Source organism: Poeciliopsis prolifica, unplaced genomic scaffold (assembly GCF_027474105.1).
Source record: "Poeciliopsis prolifica strain line A6 unplaced genomic scaffold, Auburn_PproV2 SCAFFOLD018, whole genome shotgun sequence".
Classification (NCBI taxonomy): domain Eukaryota; kingdom Metazoa; phylum Chordata; class Actinopteri; order Cyprinodontiformes; family Poeciliidae; genus Poeciliopsis; species Poeciliopsis prolifica.
In genome coordinates this window covers 2,162,245-2,185,998 of record NW_026562393.1, presented here as the reverse complement: position 1 = coordinate 2,185,998, position 23,754 = coordinate 2,162,245, and the positions used below count along the sequence as shown (strand labels likewise).

Genomic DNA, 23,754 nt, shown 5'->3' with positions numbered 1-23,754 from the left:
ATTTTGACAAGAATTTGACTGCAATTATAGTTTAAATAACCACACAGTTGTAACACATTTACATTGTGCCAACACTTTAATGTTCTGCTGTAACAATGATTATGCTAATGACATAATTGCCTTTCTTCGTTCAGGGTAAATTTGGCTCTGGCCTACACAGAGTTAACAGAGGAAGTGGGACGCCTCCAAGCGCTGTGCTCCAAGCAGACGGAGATCCTGAGGAAGGCGGCGCAGGAGCCGGCCAGTCCAGGTTAGCGTTTATGCGTTGAAACGCTGCACGTCGGAGAAAATCTGGGTCGAGACGATCCCGGTCATTTTTATGTGCAAAACCATTGCAGCAGCACTCTCTGAAACACAGTCACCACAGCTGTGTATTCATTGTGAAACTTAAACATGCAGTTCAAAAGGAAAACCTCTCCGACTCAAAGCAGGATCTCTAATTTACTTACCTAAAGCACATTGCGTCATCAGACTGTATTATTATGGCACAGAATGTTCATCCCACTAATGTCCATAGAAAACATGTTGAAGTTTTCTCTGCACCCTCCAGTTTTCTGCTGAAGAGCAAAGAAAATTAAATAAAATTAAATAAAAAATCCTATAACTTTTGTGTTGCTCGCCAGTCCAGGGTCAACCCTCACTCCTGTCTACTGGCTTCTGGAGATGATCACTTGCAGGTCAAAACCAGCCACTGATACAGCAGATATAAGAACATCAAGTTTGTACTTATCTATTTAGTTTCAAAGATTTTTAAAGTGGGCAAATTAGTGTAAGACAACACCTTCTATTTATTTATCTATTAAAAAAAAAAAAGTAAATTGTGAATTGAAAAGATGTCCTCAGTGAATCTATCGCACCTACATTCCTTGCCACAACAACAATGTTTGTTGTTCCTGAGGGAAAGAGACTGAAAATTAGTTATTTTCATCCAGCAGTAAAAAGAAATCAGAAAGGAAACAATGCTTTTTGTGTGAACCGTAGGCAAAAGAGCAATAGTTTCAGCAGATAAGAGTAATAATGAACAGAAATGTTTCCATGTTTTATTTAGTTGAGGTTTAGTTTCTATCTGTCATGTTTCTGTCTGTGTGTCTAAAAAAATTGTATAATTTCACAGTGACTGCTCTGAGACACAGTCTGATGTAATTTCTCCTCCTTATCTAAATTATTGCTGACTGCTGACAGCAAGGAGACATGATAAAAATACATGAAATTTTGTTCTTATATCTTTGTGTTTTTATGAATATTAAAGATAAAATTGGTGTCTGCAAGACAGAGTCACAAAGCGAGCGGTCAGTTCATCTCTAAGAATCATTAATTTCAAAATAACCAATTAAATTAAATTATAATTTAAAAAACACCAGCTATCAGAGATAGAAACTGTGATGATCTTTGTTAGAACTGATTCATCAAAGCACCTACTAATTGATCGGCCGACTATAGTGGGTATAAAAACTACATTTGGCTCATGCTCACACGCTCCTACATTTTTTTTTCTAGTTTTTTTTTTATCTACTTACTTATTTAATAACTAATTTATAGGTAATGTTACAATAAACATGTAACCTGATGTGTGACAATTTGAAATTATTTATCATGAAGTATTTTTGTCACATTGTCGTGGTATTTTAACAGGGGTGTGTAGATTTTTTTTATATCCGATTTGCTCTACATACACATCTGATTCTTTCACTCAACTCCTCCTATTGTTTACCTGTTTTTATATTGTTTCCATGCTGGTTTGCCTTCACTGTTCATGCCCAACTTAGCCTTTCTGTGTTTTGCCCTAATTCCAGCTTTACAATTAGTGTTTTAGATGTTCTTTATTATTAAATTGAAATTGTCACACATTCAGCCAACTTCTGGCCCTCAAGCGACACTGGGCACGATAGATTCCTATTTTTTAAATATCCCCCACATATTAATAATTTCTGAGCCATCTTAAAAAGCAAATTTAATGTAAATCAAATTTGATTCAATAATTGACATCTGCATCGTTTGTCAGTGCTGGTTGTGATTTGTATGTGTTGTTTTCACACTTAAAAAGTAACGATAGGAAATCCGAGACGCACGTTGTGGAGTAAAAGTAAAGAAGTGCTAAACGGTAGCAACACCTTTTTCTGCATGCACAAAGTAACACACGTTGTCTCACAAGTTTGTGTCCAACCACAAACCAAGTTCATAGAACAGAACCTGAGAAGATTTCAGCTAAAGAAAATAAACAACAATAACAAGGAAAGTGCAGATGATATGAACGCCTCAGCCATCTATAACGAGAAACTGATATTCTTGGCGATTTGTTAGCATGTTTTGGGAAATTGTGTGCAGCCATGGAAGAGTTCTTGCATGTCGAAAGCGAGTGAACGTATTGAATTTACCCCCTTTTTCTTCTCATTTGGAGAAAAGTCTGAAGAGCACAAACAGCCCCTCCCCTCTTTAACACCCTGAACCAGGCAGCCAGAAATGATGTTTCCTCTTTGTAATGGGAAGTGTTGCTGAAGTGGTGACTGCAGGGCTGACTCACCCATCAACATATCTTGTAATTACAGGAAACACTACAACTGTACTTGTGCAGATAAATCTTTTTATGGACCAATAGAGGAACATAAAGACCATTTCTATTAACTGAATATCTTGTTGCAACGTCTGATGAAAATGTCACTTTGCAGCAGCATGATGATTTCTGATAAGGAGAATGCATTTTAATAAGTTGCCACCAATATGACAGCAGAAAAAAGAACAACAGTTTTTGTAACAAAAAATATAAAAATGTGCTGATTTATTATTGAATAGTATGTGAGATGAAAATAAGAGTTTCTCTGCTAAGCCTACACTGACTTTAAAACAGATGTTTAAATTTTTTTCTTAGGGTAAAACAGAACAATTTGTTTTTGCAGTAGTTGGTTTGCTGTACAAGTCTTTGATATTTTACATAACTAAAGTTATATATTTCATATATGTGTAAAAATATATCCTTAACAGATATGTTCTTCAACATATCTGTCAACATTCCAGCCAACATATCTGGCTGGAAGCCAGCCTCATTTTGTTTATATATATATATATATATATATATATATATATATATATATATATATATATATAATATATATATATAATATATATATATATATATATATATATATATATATATATATATATATATATATATATTGCATCTTACAGGTCAAATGATTCACCTGTGAATCATTTAAGTTTAAAAAACACTCCAATGCTCAAGGGATGAACAAGTGTTGCGATACGAGTTTCACGTTCTGATTTGGCATTTTTAATAATAAATTACATTTCTATCAATATTCTAACTTATTTATGTGCACTTTGTTTGACTCAGTGTCTTGACCGACTATTGATTATAACTACTTCTCATTGAGTGAAGAATGACATCATTGTAAATCTGTTATTATTTTCACTTTTACTGTGACATGCACTCTATAAAATTTAACAGAGTGCATTTAACAAAAATAGAACCGTGTAAACGACATATTAGCACATCCTGTTCATCCTGGAACTACGTTAATGAAACACATGACTGACTTTCAGTATTCAGTCTTCTTCGGTAGAAGTCTGTCAGCAACTCACATCTTCACTTGGTTGTATTTTTTTCAAACTCTACCGTGTAAATGTTTCTAATCTATCATATTGAGAAGACATTTCTTGTCCACAGCCCTCTTTTATTCCTTTATAGATTCTCTGGCTATAGGTTAAGGGTAAAAATGAATGGAAGAGAATCTCACTATGAATATTAACTCTATTTCAGTTTCACTAGACTCACTATAACTGGTGACAAGGGCGTGCCCAAGAAGACCGAATCCAAAAAATGTATGCACATATTCTCCAACAAAGTATTAGACTGAAGATGTGCACATTAATGCACCAAGGTGGTTGCAGATTTGTTCTTTGAATTTTACAGAATAAATGTTGAAAAACTATTATTAACTTTATCCTGGCCAGAAGTTGGCTCATTGTTTCACATCTTGGGAAAAACCTGAAATTGTCACAGGACTGTGCAGGAAGTCTATCTCCACTTAATCAAATGATGTGCATACTGAACTTTATATTGTGCTTCTACTTGGATTTGGTCAGTGTGCTGAATCAAAATTTGGAAAATCAGATTCAGATTCAGAAAAAAATAAAAGTAGAGGCAATACATTCAACACAGGCCTCCACTTCTAGCAGTCCTACTGTTTCATCACTTTACCAAGAGGCAAGATTGAGGAGTCTAATTGGAGGTTTTCCGCCTTTGTTCCCACAGTGCAGCTCCATTCTCCGATCCACCACCAGCGTCACTCTCCAGTTTCCCAGCGCCACTCTCCCATCTCTCAGCGGCACTCGCCAGTGCCGCCACATCACTCCCCGATCCAGCAGCGGCGCTCTCCGGTGCTGCAGCGTCTGTCCCCCGACATGCACCGCCGCTCCCCCCTTCTGGATGTCAGCGATGGACCTGCCTCTTATTCCTACCGACCGCCCACCCAGCACCTGAGAGCCAGCTTCCAGGGACGCCGCAGTTATTCAGAGGTGGCTGACCCTTCAGCTTACCAGTGCCCGCCTCGCTTCTCCTTAGACCCAGTCTCCACTCTGCCAAAGCCACGGCCCTACGTTGAGGGTTACGCAAAGCAGCAGCCCCAACACGTCGGCTCCCCTCACAGTGGACTGCAGCACCGCGGGTCCCCGTCGCCCCTTCAAGCTGTGGCAGGCGGAGACAACAGTATGGCAGAGAGCTCCATGCGCCACTCCCGAGAGATGCCTTTCCCCCTGTCAGAGGTGGCACACCTCCATTTTGAGCCCCCTCCTCCTTCCCAGCCTGCCCCCCAACCGCCTCAGTCCTCTGAGGATGAAGAGGAGTGGACCTGCCCACATCCCATCAGCCCCCCAAGGACTCTTGGTGTGCTCTCTCCTGGTGTACCCAGCAGCGTCATGAGGGGCCCGGCATCCTGCACAGCCTTTCCCATCCCTCAGAGGCCCAATAACCTCACCTGCCATCCCCAGCAGGGGTACGCGACATCAGAGCATGCTCAGTCTTGGCCTTCCATTAACGTGAGTTAATAAGAAGTTAATTACATGCCATTCTTCACACTTATCTGTTCAGTCAGACTTGCTCTTAGGAGTTCATCTTGAATTTAAATGATCCAACTAAATATGATTGATCATGTACAGAAAGTACATAAATCTAGTGGTATTTCTCAATTTTAGCTCACATTTTTTCTTTTTTTCTGTTTTTTTCTGTTTGTTTTTTTTCCATTTTTTACAAAGTATCCAGTACTTTTTGAGAGGTTTGCATCTTGGTTATTTAAAAGCAGGGACAATTCTCATACTGCCCTTGCAACCAATTAAAATGCAAGAAATTACAGGACAGAAGTCTATTCTCAGCAGTAAGTACTTAGCACACGGTGATGCCAACTTCCCATTAACTACATGCATAAAGACAATGAAAACTTGTTGAGGGCAAAACTTACAAATACGTTATATTTTATTTCCTGAATGCCCATGCATTCCCCTTCTTTCAGTGCTAAACACATAAAAATATACATTAGTTACAGTTTATAATTAAATACAACTTTAAATCATGTTCTGCTCATGGTTTGGCCACAATGCTTATTTCGCCCTTCTGGGGGAAAAATATTCTGTCTTGGTCGAGAGGCGATGACAGGGTTGCGTCTTTAGCTCACAAAGTCTTCATTGCAACCATTGGATGCCATCTACATGTCAAATGGGTATCTGGAGGACATGCCTGAAAAAGTATTCTCTGTCCTGAGTTACGAAGCGAAATCTGTAGAGTCCACTAAACTTTCTTAAAACAAAGATTGATTTGCTCTGCCGGAATCCCTTCAGGCTGCTTGGCATGAAAGAATATATGGAAAATGATTTCAAGCTAGCTGTACAGTAGAGGATCTGTGGTGCTGTGAGTTTTTTATTTTCTTCTTCAAAAGCTATGAGAGCATTTTTGAAATGCATAACATTTCTTTGAAATACCAGGGGTTCCTAAATAAATAATTTTTGCAAAGCGTAAAATTACTTATTTTACAATTGGCAGACTAGTATTGCAACTAGTTCCAAGTATATAGTAGAAGACATTTTGTTCAAACCAGTTATTGGTTAATGTGAGTTTTTTTCCCCTCAGTTAGATACATTTACTCAAATTACAGATCGAATTGCATCCTTTACATTTCTGTCACAGATTATACACCTATTATATTTTTCACCATGTGCTGTAAAGTGCGGAGCGATCTGTACCACTGCAGCCACATGTTTCAGGTATTCTGAAAGTACAGAGTCGCACTTACAATTGTGTGACTCTGCAGCTTACCTTTGAAATGCTGAACTTGGTTGACCAAATACTAAGCGGCTTTCCAGCCCTCAAAAGTTTTCTATTAAAAATAGCTTTCACACTACATTTCACAATCTTCTCAATGCCTTTTAGTTTTATTAGGAGACTCAGCCAGCACATTGTGAAATCGTCTTATTTTCAGAGAGAAGAGAAGTTTGATAAAACTCTCATGACTGTGCATGATGTACAGAGATGGAGTCAAGATGTTAAGTCTCAATTAGCATGCAAAACAAGGAAGCAACCTTTTTGGTTCACTCCAGAGCACCTACAGATACTTTAAAGCAACTCAAAAGTACAAAGGTGTGCTGTAAAATTGGTTAATCCATAATTTAGGAAAGAAAGAGCATAGAAACCCATCCATAAAAAAAAATTATAAATGCAATCAGCAGTACTTATGTATCAAATCCGTTAACATTTTCCATCCCATAGCTTCTATTGTTTAAAGTGTTTTTAAAGAACTGTTTAATTAGTGTGAGAGTGGCATGAGTTTAGTTTACGTTTTTTGAAGAACAAAGTAGGTTCATGGCCCCTTCCCTACTTATTGCTGTAAATTGCTTGTTACCGCCACTTGAAAGAAGGCCGCTACACATTTTCCACCTCTTACAAGAAAGACAAAACCAGCCATTTTGTTATATTAATAGCACCACCCATCAGTCTTACTAGGATAATGTCGCTTTGAGAAGTTGAAGAGCTACACAACTTGATCCAATAGCCAATCTAGTTAATGTCTGCTTGTTGTACTTGTGTTGGGATTGAACGTTTCGGAACCACCTATCATATCCGCTACCATCTATGCAGAAGGAACAGAATGGCTCAGGAACTGGTTTCATCTCTAAATTAACTGAAACTTATTTCTGGACCTGTGCAGTAAAAAGAAAACAGTCCATCTTAAATCAATTAACTGGGTGAATCTGAGCATGATGGGGATGAAGGAAAAATAAAAGAAAAATGTTTCCAGGATCCTTCAAATAAAAATTAAAACGGACAATACAAAAATATTTATCACGACTGAACCTCCAGAGGGTGATCTGTGCTTGGTTCTGAATAGTTTCGGGTAAATTTCTTGCTAGTTTGGTTTATTTTACTAGTCTTTTTCATAACTATTTGGTGAAGGAGTTGACATGAGGGTCTGATCAGCCATTCCGAAGCCAATGAGGGAAAATAATTTTATTTTGTTTTTGCCCACCATATTCTAAAAACTAGAGAGAAAAAGACTCAAAGACTATTTTTGAAAAGAATCTGCTTGGAGCTTCGTTCACATTCAATGTTTCAGCATAAAACTATGCGACTGAATACTATAAAGGTTCACGATTTAGTGTTTCATACCTTAAGTTAGAAATTTTATTATGAATGCAATGGGACTTTAACACATACTGGCAGCAATTCAGGCAGGCATTTCATTCAGCATAACACTTTGAGATTATTAACACCTTGATAGGATGCTGTGTGGGTGAAGAGATTGTTATGATTAATTGAAAAGTTCTGTCAAGAATACAAGTATGTTAAAGGTGACTGGTGAAACAAAGTCCTGTGGGTGAAAGGTCAGACCTGGTATTTTTTTCACTGCACTTATTAAACTGTGAGATACTCATCACTCATTTATGCACATCCTGCCCCATGCATAAATCTTCAGCTCTGAATGGGACAGTAAATTTCTTTTTTTTTTTTTTTCAAAAAGTATGTAAAATGAATAGCTTTTGATTATTGCATAAAAACCTAAATTCACTCTTTACCTCTTCATATTTAGCTTGTAGGCAGACAGACTTTTATTACATCCAGACATGTGCTACTCAGCAATAGTCTTAATGGTTTAGCACAGTGTTTCTCAGTCCAGGTCCTCACAACCCCCTGCCCTGCATGTTTTAGGTGTTTCCCTTCGGCCACACGCCTGGAGTGAATATTTGGGTACATAACAGGCTACTGCTGTACCTGATGGTCATGCAATCATTTGAGTCAGCTGTTCTGGAAGAGAGGCACATCTGAAACATCCAGAGCATTGTGGGGCTAGCACAATGTAGCCCCATGTGAAGTAGAGGATTTTGCTTTTTCAACACTGACTCAATTATCCATGCAAGTGACTTAGCTGCAGTTCACATGTGACGGTTGGGGAAAGACTGTCTTCTTGTGTGTGAGTGTGTTTGTTTTTCTCTGCAGCTCTGGATGGAGAGTGAGGAGAACGACATGAGGAGCTGCCCTCTCTGCCAACTGATTTTTCCCGTCGGATATCCCGACGACGCTCTCATCAAGCACATTGACTCCCACCTGGAGAACAGCAAGATATGATCGCCATGGGCCAAACAACCCACACATCTGCTCTCTTTCCTCTTGCAGGTTTATGTAAGAGTTCAGCCGATCTGTCCAAATAGAGAGACACATGTAGGAATCGCATTTATGGGGTGAACCACTTAGATTTGTGTCATAATCTGTAGGAATAGGAAACAGAAAGTATTTTATTTTAGCTTTTGGAGAAGTTCTGAACACAGATCCGTCTTGGATTTGTGGGCCCATCATTAGAGTTTTTTGGAGACAGGTCTGTCTCAATAATCTCTGGATCTGATTGTTTGGCTCTTAGTTTGGTTGTGAAGTTTGAATAAAGTTTCAGATACCCTTTTATTAGTCCACTCCGCAGTGTAGTACCCCTTTATTTAGCCGAGTATGCCAACCCTGATGCATGAGAGGCACACTGGCAAGTTCAAGGGTTAAGCACGCCTTAAAGTTAGTCTCAGTTTTTATCAGTATTTAATCAGGGAGATTTGAGTAATCAGTCTGAATACCATGTAGATTATTTTGCAGTTATCCTGTTTAGCAGGAGCCAAGGGCAAACAAAGACGTGTAGGAATGTGCTTTTTGATTGTGACAGAAGTTTATTGCTAAGTGACACGGGTAGGGAAATTTAGGTTACTTTTTTTAATTAAAAAAAATCAAAATGAGGGAGTTACAGGAGAATAAAGCATTCCAATTTCACATTTACCTTCGAGCAAATGACTGGACAAGCTGGAGAAAATGAACCTGAATCCATCCGAGTGCATTTATTTTCCACAAAAACAGTTTTGATGATGCCCTGCGGGGAAGGGCTGCTGTGAGGAAATGTCTTCTGTCTTTTTAATGACAGAGAAGTTTTAGTCGGAATATTCTTTTTATGCTTGCGGCCTGTTCAAAAAGTATCCTAGCACTTTAAGTTAACGTAGCCTAGAAAACGTAATTGTGTCAGTGTCCATATACATCAATCAGCCACAATGTTAGTGAAGTCTGATTATCTTTGACCTGGGAGCAAGAGAATGGTGAATTCTGCAGGATGGTAATCTAAATTAGCTGAAGAAATGATGACTCTATCAGAGAAATGTCAAGTTATTCCATGCAGGAACAACTTTAGCTTCTCTGGTTTATGTAAAAGTTAGTTTACATTGAAGGTCAGTAAATCCACAGGAGATAAATATGCCACCAAGACTTAAAGGTGAGGAGCAAAGGTTGACCTGTTAAGGGTTCTGATGCATGTCAAACATTAAAGAGTAGACTGTATAGTCACAAATCAGTCAGGAGCTTAAAAACGGGCTGATCTGCGACTGGACCATGGAGCAACAAATGGCTAGGTGCATAGTTCTTTTTCTTGTAAGCAGATGGCAACAAAGTAAGATGGAGAGTGGGAACTTTCGGATCTTGTGGTACACAACACATACCTAATCGTTGTTGCATGTTCTTAGCAACAGCAGTGTCCTCTTTAAGAATGATTACATGCCCCGAAACATCACCTCTGTGATGTGTTGGACAATTACTTCCTCTACACCTACCTTACATCCTTGTGAACTCCTGCACAGAGGGCACCCGTACCGCATTAGGGTGGTGCTTGGACAGTTGAGACTGATTGATGTGTAGATTCTCAAGCGTCTAATTTACTTTTTATTTTGTCTACATCTACAAGACAAACTCTGTACATGAAGATATATTTTTGCAATGTTTAAATGTTTATACACCAAATGTGTGATATGTTGGTGACAAGTTTCTCTCATGTGTTTGCACACCACTATGAATATGAAAGGGGAGACAATGGTCAAATTCCCACCACATGAGGTACTTTTCTGTACAAAGGCAAAATTATCCAATGGGGAATCTCCTCCGTCTTCCTCGTGTTCCGATCTTCATCACAGTTTGATGTCAAGCGGCCCAGACCACCTAACAAAAAAAAAAAAAAAGTCTAAAAACCAAGCTGCATGAGATTTCTATCTGAAACACTTTAACCGAACAGATGAAACGGCTCCTGGCAGCAAAGTTATTTTTGCAGGGTTCAAGCAAAGACAGTACTCTTCTTTTGATACCTGGATTTATTTATTTTTAATCACTAAGGTGACTTAGTTTAAGATCTACTTGTGGTACTTGCTCTTTTTAAAAAGAAAAAGAAATAATATCATACTGATGTCACTTGCTCTGAGGTTTTCAGTCACAAGCATTTTGTAACATGGGATGGTCTCACACAGCAGCCCATTTCTTTCGACTGGCTGACCGTCTTTTTTCTTCTTTTTTTTTTAAGAGATGAAATGCTGTGGACTGGAGTTTTGCAGAGCAGTGATAGGGGCTGAATAACCAGCAGCCGAAATGATTTGAAGTATTTTAAAGAACATTGCAGAACAAACCTTTGCTGATAAAGGTTTGGAGAAAAAAAAAATTCCTTGATAGTTGTATTAGATTTAAAGACAACTCTGCTTTATTACCTCTATTATTACCTTCAGTTTATGTGGCCACCGGGATGGCCAAACGTTACTCAGCTTTTCCACATTAAAACCATCGGCACACATTATGTTACATCTATTTGTGAACATGCTCCTTTACTCGTTGAATGTTAACAGCACCAAGAAATACTCTATCATCTGATTGTAAAAGCAACAACAGCTGTCACATCCTGCTGCTGCTTTGACTTTAAACTGGAGCGTTGTTAAATTGAACACGGTTTCCCATCTCCAGATTCCTATTACATGTTTCCAGTTTCTCATGAAACATAGAATTATAAGATGGCCTGAACTGAGACGGCTAATTTGTAAAAGCTGCCTGGTAATTATCCAGCCAAGTTGTTAGAAGCACTAAAACAAGCTAGCACTACGTTTTTCATTTTCGCTTCTCAACTAATGTCTTGGAAAGTGCTATTGCTTCATTACAATGCTTTGATTCAATGCTGAAGAGAAATATCTCAAATTGTTGTAAACCTTTTGAGATAATGACTTGCCACAACTAAAACCAAAATGTCAATATTTTAATACGTATCTGTTTTCAAACTTTTAGTGATCATTTTTTATTATCTAAGTCCAATTTCAAAGGCTAATGAAGCATCATTAAAACTGGTTCATCTGTAACTACAGAGCTGTAACATTAAAGCTACCTGCTAGGAATCAAGCTTATTGAAAAAGAACTAATGTTAAGTCACCAAACTGAAAATGTTTTTCAAAATAATTACTAAACAGCACTTTAGCGGGCTAAATGCAAAGTTTTAACGAGCTGCGCTTTCGCAAGTATACAATTGTTGCTCTATATTTTCTTTTTGTAGCAATAGCTAAGGACCCATCCAGTTTTCATTCTGAATTTTTAACTTAATTATTAAAAGTAAATACATTTTCTGAATTTTTACTAGTTTTTCATATAAAGTAATGTGCAAATAGCTGAAAAGTTATGCCCAGAGATTTAACAATACTGAAGTTTAGATTTTTTAGTTGACCTCTTGAAGTGACAATTACACAATGAAGAATCTGTGTAAAGTACAGTTTCAGTTTTATATTCAAAACCAATGCCAAGCTTTAGAAATCACAGCTCTTTGTTATGTGAAACCCTCTTTTTACAGAAATGACAATAAACATCGTCAGCCTTCCATATCCTGTGTAAAACAAACACTTGGGACTTTCTATTTCTACAGTATAACCATAAGATTGTCAAGCAAAAGCTACTAATGTAATTAGCTGAGATACACAAAAGAATCTTTTGCATTGCTTTCATCTCCTAAAAGTTCAAGCGTTCCGGGGCAGACAGAACAGAGAAATCTACAAATAACAACCTCTCTTTCCTGCTTTTCATTTTTTGGGGGACGTGGGTGGTGAGGAAAGCAGTGTTCACCACCGCCGCCAGCCAGCTTCCTGGGGGAAACCCTGAAAACTATTCTGAATTTCACAAGAAACAAGTGAAGTTCGAAGAAGTCGCAAAAAAAAAAAAAAAAGAAAAAAGAAAATCACTCAATTTGGTTACTTTTACATCAGCCATAACCATCCCCGTCACCTCATTACAGTTTCTCTGGTTTATGTGCCATTTTCTTTTTCTTTTTTTTTTGCAGTAGCTATGTAAATTGATCTGTATTAAAACAGAATTGTCCTTCAAAGCCTCCCCATAAGCTTGAGGCTATTTTTGACCCTTAATTCAAAGGGGTCACCATGGCTCACGTATTCTCAGCTGTATGTGCAGTATGTTCTTATATTATTATGTGTGAAAATATTTAGAATTTTGTACAGTAATTTTGCAAGTGTTTTAAGACTGATGCAACATGTACTTTATTATTCCACAACTTCAAATTGGAGTGTATGTAAATCTATATATCTATGTGTAAATCCACAAGAGTAAACATGAATTATATGCGAGTAAAATCCCTACAATCTTCCACTGTTACTCACTATGTAGTGATATGTCTTGTAGTGCATTTTTATCACAGCCAGAAGGTGAAATGTGTTCTTGAAAGTTTCAAACACTTTAGAAAAAAGTTTATGATTCAAACAACAAAAAAAAACAAATTAATTAACTGATTTTCTAAAAGCTTAAGCTACAGGATGCACAGTGCCTTGCAGAAGTTTTCATGTCCTTTACAGTTTTTTTCACATTTTGTCATATTATAGTATTTATGTATTTCTTTTGGTTTTTCTATTATTATAACTGCCATGCCACTGTACAGTGATAGCCCTAGATAAAATTCGATGGAAACCAGTTGCCTTTAAATGCCACCAAAACTAAACTTTGAACTTTACTGTGCTGAAAACATCAAACTATCCTAATCCTGTGGCAGCATCACACTGTGGGACGCTGGATTGAAATGCACGCTGCACTTTTCTCAAAAACCATCTGCCCTTCTGCTTCATAGTTATGCAAAAATTTGTGTTGGTTTATGAAAAAAAAGCAAAAAGGACGCATTAAATAGTTTGGTTTTAATGTGACAAAAGATGAAAAATGTCTATGAAGGACATCACTCCTTTTGCCAGGCACTGTAACTGTTCTTTTTAAATACCATTTGATTCATTTCTTTTAAAGGCAGAAAAAGATGTTTTGCGGTTTCAGATTTTTGAACACTACATGCATTTCTTGGCCTCCAAAACACAGGATCTAGGTCTGCTCCTAACCAAAGAGAACAAATGGTTCCCTGTATATTTTAAGCAAAGAAAAGTCATTGTCTTAGGCGTGTGCGAGTAAAGATGCTGCACTGTGGTTATTGAAACTGGAAGGTTCACGACCACAACGCGCTGGCCGGCAGCTGCAGCGCAGAATGATTGTGCCCCTGCATGAGCTCGTGAAGTGATGCACATGGATGTTTGTACTGCTGCACATCTGCACTTATGCAGGCCTTGCTGAGGTCAGTACGAGTGGGGCTTAGAATCGCTGCTTTAGGTTCAATTATTGGTGTTCAATTACAGAACTCTAACCTGTGACGCAATCTTTTTTATTATTATTATTATTATTATTATTATTTTGATGTGCTTAAAGCAAGCTGACTTTGTAGTTTACTCAGGACAGAAGGGATATAAAGTGCAGTGTGAAGATAAGTGATGATTATTCATTTATTTTTTATGAAATTTCACTTGGAATTCTGCTCAGAGATTCTCAGGAGACAAACAACACGGTCCTTTAAAACGCTCGAACAGAGAGAAAATAAAAAGTCGAGACTTTTCATATTCTTCTAAAGCTCCACTCATCTATAAGCACCTCTGTGAGTCAGACTGTCTTCAGTTTCTTTTTCTGTGGGGTAACCTTGAGCGCACACTGAGACCTCGGCACTAATGAACTCTCCACAAACACTAATGAGAAATAATGTCTGTGTATAAAATTAATGTGTGAAAAAACAACACCACTGGCGGCATTCACCAACTTATATATATATATATATATATATATATATATATATATATATATATATATATATATATATATATATATATATATGCTACTTAGGTCCACAAAATGTTTTCCTTTATATATCTGTAAATATTCCTATTAATAAACTTGCACTGAAATAACATGCACACTGGCTTTCTTTGTAAGCTTTTTGTGACGTTATGGCCTAGCAGGATGCATCTCACATCCTGTTTTGTTTCATGCAGTAGCAGTATTTTAGACGCACACGAAGCCTTCCACATTTATTAGCAGCACTGGTACTGTTTTAAAAGCCTTCAAACATATTCAAGGTTTGCTTCATGCTCACAAAGTCATTTTCGCTGCAGTGCTTCAACAATAAGCTTCAGAGATTTTTCTTAACTCCTTTACCATCTAGCTCACCGTGTGTAATGGAAAAATAGACTTGGGTCCTGCTCCAATCTTGCAGTTTCATGTATTTTAAACTTTTTGATTTTTGCTGTGCACTGTACATTTTTTTTCTCTACTGTACACATGGGTCATTTCAGACAAGCATTCATTTTCTCCTGGCTGTTTTGAACAGTGGCTACTGCCACATTCGCACTCCAGAGAAAAAGAAGACTGCAGAGCAATGCTGAAAACAATGTTATAATTACAATGTACAAGTTGTTTGAGAATAGCAGCACATTTAATTTGTGACGTAAAGTCAACATGACCTCTGACACAATAAGGTTTATAGCCTTTTAATTGAATGTGCATTTAAAAGGTAATTTGTTGCACAATATTATCTAATGCTACTGGAACTGCAGGGGTGCTGCTATTTTTGCCTCAGATAGAGTGATATGGCGTTTACACAGCAAAACTCTACAAAAACAAGAACTCCTAATCAGCTGTGTTTATCTGTTCAAGGAGGCAGCAGTGAGAACTGAACATGTTTTTAGTTTCAGTCAGGCTTGAAGCCGCTGCTGAGAAGAAGCAAGAATAATTAAAAAAAAAAACAGAATCTCGTCTCTCAGGTATGGCAATACTCTGCAGAAGTCAGATCAATGTCAACAAAGAAAAAAGGAGAGAGCCTAGATTGCAGTTACAGTTTAAAAATATAACCATAAAACCTTGAACAATATCTGTTTTATTTATTCATAAAAAAATAGAGAGCGAAATGTTAAACATACACAAGATTTTTTCTACATTTTGTATTGTGTTTCACAATTTGGAGCAAAGTTGGACTTGTAAATAAATGAGATCACATTTAGATGTTGAAGTACATGGTTGAATGACATTCTCATTTTTTATTTTACAACCTCAAATCCAAAAAACTATGTAAAACCACCTTTTGCTGCATTCACAGCTGAAATTCTTTTGGGTTATGTTTCTTCCAGCCTTGCAAATTTTTCCATCCTTTTACTGAGGATGGATTGTTGACTGCAATGTTCAGTTTTAGGTTTTGGCTGCATACAATGCTTTGCACCCAGACCTAAACATTCAGTGTTGATCTCATTTGTGCCCCCCATGAGGCTCATGGCAATTATTGTTGGATTGCATAAAGCACAAAGTTGGTCTTTCAGAGTATAGTAGAAATTATTAAATATTGTAAGACTACTTATTAGCCATGGTTATATACCCAGCAGACATTATCTTTGACTCAGATCACAGCATTTTTAAATTTTGTGTTTTTTGGACAAAAGCGTCACTTTTAAATAGACCCGTCCCTTTACTGGAAGTGCTTCTGACGTAGAAAACGCTGAAACTGTGTTTTCTAAGAAGGCTGCTCTCTTTACCCCGGGTCATAGCTGCCATCCTTTTCACCGGGCTCATTTCCTACATCTTTAGCTCTCTGCCGCTAACCTCAATACTTAGACTACATCAGGAAAAAGAAAAACGCGCACACCCATCCGGGCCACAAAACCACAAACACCGCTGGGTTTACTCGTAAAGCTAAAAGGCAGAGAGTGAGCCTGCAGCCAGAAGTAACAGAAACCTCACCAGCTCTGTCAATAATTATGAAAAAAAAGACGTTTTCTGTTCACCGACTGAAAACAACAGTTGCCTCCCTGCGCTTACATGACCTCCCAGATGCAGATAGAAATAAAGTACGCACCTTAGCGTTCTTTCAAAAGCTCACAGACACAGGACTTCAGACAGACTGATCTTAGAAGTAAAACTTCTTCAGTCACCTGTATTTAAAATAATCTCGACTTCAAACAAGCAAGGACGTATTTTCAACATCATGTCCATGTCCAAGTAAATTGGAGTATAGTTGAAATGTTTGTTTATTTCTATGAATCTGAAAGTGAAACAGTATGTAGAGTATAGATTTAGAGTAAACATGGTTGGGAAGGCAAAATCAGGTGGAGAATAATTTATTAAGCACCCAGAAAACAGAAACTTGGAGACTGATAGCATAAACAAACCAGAAATGGCAAGATCATTCAGAGGTCCACAGAAGAATCCACTAAGGAGTGAAAATGAGATGCAATGCAATGGTGTGTGGAGCCTAACAGGAGGAGCACAGCGAGAACAATTGACAGGTAACGGATGTACAGAAATGAAATGAAAGACGAATTTGAAAACCAAATCTAACAGCTAAACTCAAAGTCGACAGAATGATCCATTTCAGAGTTATATTTCTGTTTGTTCCAGTGACTGTAATTTATTGCTAATTAAAAAAACTAATTTTGTATCTCAAGATATTAAGACTTCACATTGGACAGTCTACGAACCTTGGTAGTTTTTTTTTTTTTTACATGAATTATAACTCTGTGTTACGGAGGTGATCAGCTTGCAGCCCTGCAGAAGCTTGTTGGTTTGAATATCTTTTGTCTTTCACTTCCAGTTTGCTGACCTGTCAGTCACAGTGGCACCTTGGACATTTCAGCTGGTAATGGAAAAGGAAATATCCATTGCAGAAGGAAGCATGTTGGGCTTTTAGGACTTGATCAAACAAGTCCACAATCCGATTAAACGGATTGTGGAAACCTCTCATTGGACTTCAACCTAAATTTTGTGTCACTTCACTCTTCCTTCATACACTGACTGACATCTTTTTATACCACAATGTTTCCTTCGAACAAACGTTTCATTGTGCATAGTCCGTAGTCACTCTCTGAACAACACTTTTCTTTATTAAAGTGTAGGCCAGGACACGACCACAACGTTTCTATCATAGAAATAATTTTCAATAGTGTTATGTAATATTAACATTTTTGCACAAAGTGAATTTTTGGGTCTCGTCAGCTGTAGGTCATAATCATCAACAATAACAAAATAAACAATGCATCGTTCTATGTGTAAATTCACATTATAAAATAATTACATGTAATGATTTTCTTTTATTTACATTTATTTATTTATTTAGATGTTATTTAGATGTTCCTGTATTTGCAGAAAAGCTGCATGAGTTCAATACAGTAGTAGAGAACGATAGCAGCAGTATGCTAAACTTGAATAACTTTAGCATCAAATTACTCAGTCTGATTCATGATGCGAAAAATGCACTGCTATATTTAATGCTTTACTTGTACCTGGAGTAAAACCACTCAAAGCTTTGACTTCTCCTCTTTTTAAATTTCACAATAAACTACAAGACCCTCGAAACGACTCTTGACTGGCCTGTGTTACACAATAGGGTAGGCTTTTTCTGTATCCAGCTTCAGAAGGAGGAATTAGAATTGTTTTATTATTTTGCTGAGTCCAGAGATGTGATTCAAAATCCAAGCAGAACAACGAAGGAGGAGAGGTAGCAGTTTTATCGAGAAGGCAGGAAACGCTGTGGTTGCTCTCAGGTTGTTTGTTGTTTTTATTGACAGTAGAAAAACACCCACTTCAAGGATCAGATGTGAAAAAATGAGATGGCAGTAAACATTTCTATACGTGCTCTAAAATCTCAATAGAAGCACTCAAAGTTAAAGAAAAAAATTAAAAACACATGAAATAGATCGAATTGACTGCAATTTTTTTTTTTTTCAGATTCACATATTCGTTTTTTCTTGTTATTTCCTCTCAAGCTGCCAATATTTTGAAAGTGGTCCAGATCAATAATTCTTTGGGCTTTCTGAAAACCTTCAAATGTTTTTTGCTTTCAGTCCGTAATATTCACATTATGTCTTTTTTTTTTTTTTTTTTTTGCTTGCAAGGACACTTACAGAGTCACCTGCGAATAAGTTTGGCATAAAAACTATGCAGTGTTTTGCCAAATGGACTGAATTTATACAGCGTTTCTCTGATCAGTCTGATGATTCAAAGCACCTTAAACTTCTGCCAAATTCATTCATATGTACACATTTATTCACCACTTCACAGGTTGGTGGGCAGCTTGGGGCTCAGTGACGTGTCCAGGAGAACATCTGCTTATGGAAGAGGACAAAATTGGAATTGCACCCAAAGTTGTTGAGACATGAAAGACAACTTATCAAATACCCTGCTTAAAATTCCTCTTTTAGCTGAAATGTTTAGTTTTTTTTTTTATTATTATTTTATTTTATTTTTTGCTACCTTGGACTTTTAACCTGGACTGTTTGTCTAGTGTTTGCATTTGTTTTCCTTCCCTTTTTTTATTTTTACTGTAAAATGCATTGGTTGCCATATTTATTTATCATTAAGCAATATATGGATCAAACAATTGTTTTGACTTCAGTGTTGTTGATTTGAGTTACACCTGCTGACATAGCTGGTTGGCTGACTTGCTTACCTTCTGTGTCTGATTAAAAAGTAATGACTGAGTATTTATTCTGGGCTGCTCCAGTCTATAATTAATGCAAAGTGACAAACTGTGAAAAAAGAAACTGCAACTGTAGAAAGTTTAAAATTCATTTCAATGATGCAGACTTCTGCCTTCAGTGCATTTGTAGGAGGATACTCTAGTTCATTTGGCCTGAGTGTCTGGTTTGTTTAAGGAAGTGAAAATGCACAATCAAACTCTAATAGGAACGAAACTCTTAGGTTTTTAGGCAAACTCTGGTCTCTCTAGAAGTTCTGGTGTTGTTCCAATAAATACATGTGTCTGTCAAGTGGACGGGAGAAAGAGGAAACCGATTACAACACCGGGTATTCTGTCTGAATGCAACCAAAGCAAATGAGCAAAGTCTAGTGCTAGCCAGAGAAACTGCTTGTGATCTTTTGCCAAAGTCAAAAGAGAAATCATAAAAACACTCCAGTCTGACATCACTAATTTTTTGTTTACATTTTGTTAAGAAGGAGATTCTGCAGAGGCTTTTGTGTCATTTCCTTTAGTGGTTCTTGGTGCAATTTTCAACCCCAAACAAAAAGAGTCTACTGGACTATCAGGTGTGAAAACACTCTAAAATTGAATTGAAATCTCTGATACTATTTGACTCAAAAGATTAGTCAATTCATCCACTCTTTTGTTTAAATTGTGTTTTTTCTTCCCTTTAAACTGGCCTTGAAACCCCACTGACTGAGCTGACAGTGTGCTGAAAAGTTTTTGAAAAGTGAAACAAGTGGGAAAATGATAAATACAAGAACTCCAGAAAGTCAAATTAGTTAGGAGATCTAAAGACAAACATACCGTTACCGGTAAAAGAAACAGGGTTAATAGATCATAATAAACCGTTAGCTCACTGGAAGCAAAATATGATGGAAATTAGAGAGGCTTGAAACTTTACACTTTAATGACGAAACATGCTGGAAACAGTTTTAAATTAGCATGAAAATAAGGTTTCAGCTCAAATCTGACACGACTTTCTCAAAAAAACATTTTTTCTAGAAACCTTTTATCGGAGTGATGAACAATGTAATAAAGCATAACATTTAAATCTTGTGTGCAATGTTTCACTTTCAACCTAAGCCAGATTTAAACCATATAGTTACTTATAAAGCACCTGTGACTCATCAGCACTCAGCTTGTGTGTTAAAAACTTGTGGGATTACCCATTTGTAGTTCTGGAAAAGATTTTCCATGCTGTGTTTTGCTTCCACGTGGGAAGTGTTGCAGGGGTCCACTAGGTGGCCACAGAAACCACACAAACCACAGAACATCGTCTGACTTTCCCCTGCAGCAGACTGGAGTCACATTTTATTAGTGCAGAGTTCATCGTGGTACTGCAAGGCTAGAGGACCCCAACTGGTCTGCATTACTCCTTTTTTGTAATATGCATATCAATTCATTTTTATATATCAATTCAAAGACAGGGCCTTAAAAATTCATGTAAATTAGCCTATTTTTTAGTCTGAACTGTTACCCCAGCTATACTTATTTTTAATTAATTTAAAAATTATGATTTTTTTTATTTTTACAATTTGCGACATTGCAAACAGAAACTTCCATGTGTTTTCAAGTGATAAACCAAGTCAAAGTGGTGCATATCGACTGCTGCGCGTAATTTCATCTCAGTATAAATGTAGCTGTTTTATGAAGACCTCTGAGGTTTGTTAGAGGATATTGGAAAACAAACTAAAATAATTTTGACCAAGGAATGCAGCAGAGAGGTCAGAAATAAAACTGGACAAAATTAAAGTAATGTCCCAAGCATGTTTGTTGTGCATTCAGGTGGTATTCTGCATATAATGACTGCATCAGAAAGGATATTTAAGCTACAGTCTATTAGCGTGAATCAGCCTGCAAATTCTCCTCTGACTTCCAGCGTCAGTTTTCTTCAACACAACTGTTGCTAACATTAAAAATGAATCAACCAAGTTTGTTTGTATGCCACATTTCAGCAGCAAGGCAGTTCAACGTCCTTCATGTCATAAAAATACAAAAGTAGAAAGCAGTAAAAGACACCACACAGTGAACAGCTGCGTGGAGAAAACCAGTAAGCATTACATTTTGTCGAGCGTCGTCTTTACAGATCAAAAGGGTAGAGCTGGTTAAAACTTTAGGGAGGGACACATCCTTATCTACCAAGATCAACTATACCACATTGTAAGTCAATTCTGTTTTTTCCCCCATTCTGATGCTCAGGTCAAACTTCAGTAAGTCTTCTCCAGCAGGCCTGGGTTAATAAATTCATTAAGTTGCTGTCATCTCATTGGCTAATTCACCTTTTCTGTTTTGCAGGATATGGACAGGTGTAGCCAATGAAGTGGGCTGTGAGCATGTGCTAAGAGGTAGGATTATTGATCGTTTAGCAAGTGTACAACACTGGAAAACCACACAAAGTAACAGAAATTCAATAATCCAGACACATGCAATACTGTCATTTTGTTCTGCTCTGGTCCTCTGAGAATTAAAGTCTTAAAATGATCCATCGGTTCATGGAGTGTTCTTACTCACGGCTCTGATGGCTTTTTACAGCTACATAAACATATGCATAAACAATAGCGAATGAAGTTAATCAAAATCATGCAAAAACAGAGGAAAAGCCGATGGAAAATGCAAATGGACTCGCTCAGAACGATCTAATCAGCTTTTACAGAGTAGATTTTTATTGTGATAAAATATTTGCAAAACTACTGGAAATATTGTATATACTGATACTGACTTTAGCTGATTTAATTTCTCTTTAAAAACTATAATGTAAGATGTAAAAACGCCATGGATTTTTTCTCTCTCTTTTGCCATAGTCATGTTTCACTCATTTACATGAAACAGAGCAATTCTGATAAATTCTGATCATTCTTCTCTATGCCGCGCTAAAATTTACTTTCACTCACTTAGTAACATCATCCACACTAAAACATGTTTGTTTTTACTGCAAGCTGGGGATGGGAGGCACCACAGAAATAAGGCCAGATTCAGGCGAGAAGAGTACCGGTTGACTGAACTGTCATCATTTACCATAGAATAGAATAGAATTGAACAGAAACAATCTTTATTGGGCCAGTGTAATGAGCTTCACATCATGTTAGAATGTTATTCTCTCATCAAACACATACCTGGAGTGTTGGACACATTTAAACATGTTTCGTCCATGTTTAAGAAATCATTTTATCATCCATGACACCCATTCAGTTGTGCACAACTCCAGGGTGGACCCAGCACTGCAGCTCCAAGAAGGAGGAGTTTACCGTTTCCACCACACATTCCACCGCAACTCTCCCATTCAGTTCCTTCAGACTAGCAGCATCAATTAGCAAACACCTGGTGGAACTGGGCACCTGCTGCGCTCTTTATATAAGCTACTGGTAACAAGGGTTAACCCTTTAACCCTTGTTCAAGGGATAATTGAGGAGCGTTGGATAATTGAGGAGCGTTGTTGTGATGACTTCCTGAAGTGTTTCAGAGAGATGGAGCTATTAAAGAGACAGAGACTGTAAATATCGAAGTCAAATTTTTAAAAATTCATATTTGATGGATATAATATTACTTGATGGTTCTATGAAATGACATTATGTGCCTGGAAAACACAATACAACCCCTTTGACAATTTTTTCAAGTGTATCCAGAGTGGAATTGGAAAATATGCACAAAAATGATGACATGATAAAAATATTCACTTGCCTGATAATTGTGTACACAATGTATACATGTAAAAATGTCATAGTTTTGTCAGTTTAAGTTCATCTTCATCATATTTGTTTTTGTTTGTTTGTTTTTTTTAAAAAGGCAAAGATTATTTGGATTACTTCTACTGGCTGTTAATGCTGTGCTGAAGTGTGTTGAATAAAAACATGTGACCACGTTACTTTGCAGGAGTTTTCAGACAGTTTGGGGGCAGCCTTGCACTCTGAACAAATTCCCTACAAAGCAAAAAAGCAATAAATGGTTTTGCCAACCATTTGTTAAATTACAGTTACCTGTGAGGGCCCTGTGATCCGAGAAATATTAGCCAAATTAGTTTTTACTGTGAGATCATTATTTCCACATTGTATATCAAGGCAATGTGATTTTTGAGTTGCAAAGACATGAGTTCTCTAGCAGCTGTTATGTCCAAATGTCATGTGAGAGTTGCAGCGTTCATGCATTGGACTATTTCAATGTCCAGAAAGACCAAAGGGAGAGCAAAATGTTCAGCTTGTCAGCATGTATAATCTGCAATTATATCACTGCTCTAATTTAATTAATGGGCACGCAAATGTATGGAAGAGAAACATTTTGCCAATAACTAAAAGGCAGTGCTTGGTTGGTTTTTCTTTTAAAAGATAAAGATTTCAGATATTCAAATTACATTCAGGCACAGCAGCCTCTACTACTGTATTGACTGTTGTGACATTTCCTCTCAGATGTAAACAGTGATAGTGCTGATCAAAAACACTTTGACCACCTGCTGTTCATGCAGAAATCAGTGCTTGTGTCCCACATGCCCTGCTGACAGCATGTTCATTATGTTGGCTGCCTGAAAACAGGGCAGAGATCGAAGCCCCTGGTGCTGTGGCTGAGTGAGTTAACACGCAAACTAAGAGGGCAAACTGTCTGAAGATACAAAGAC

The 23,754-nt window shown here is 37.3% G+C and overlaps 1 protein-coding gene across 2 annotated transcripts in view; it reads left to right on the top strand.

Moving 5' to 3' along the window:
* Positions 1-12,973, top strand: part of tbkbp1 (TBK1 binding protein 1) — a 58,744-nt gene extending 45,771 nt beyond the window's left edge. For both annotated transcript variants that reach the window (XM_055042973.1, XM_055042972.1), the window contains exons 8-10: positions 135-250; positions 4,271-5,052; positions 8,498-12,973. In XM_055042973.1, coding sequence (XP_054898948.1) covers positions 135-250; positions 4,271-5,052; positions 8,498-8,626 — 1,027 coding nt within the window. In that variant the 3' untranslated portion in view covers positions 8,627-12,973. The remainder of the gene's footprint in view (positions 1-134; positions 251-4,270; positions 5,053-8,497) is intronic.
* Positions 12,974-23,754: the final 10,781 nt, after the last annotated feature.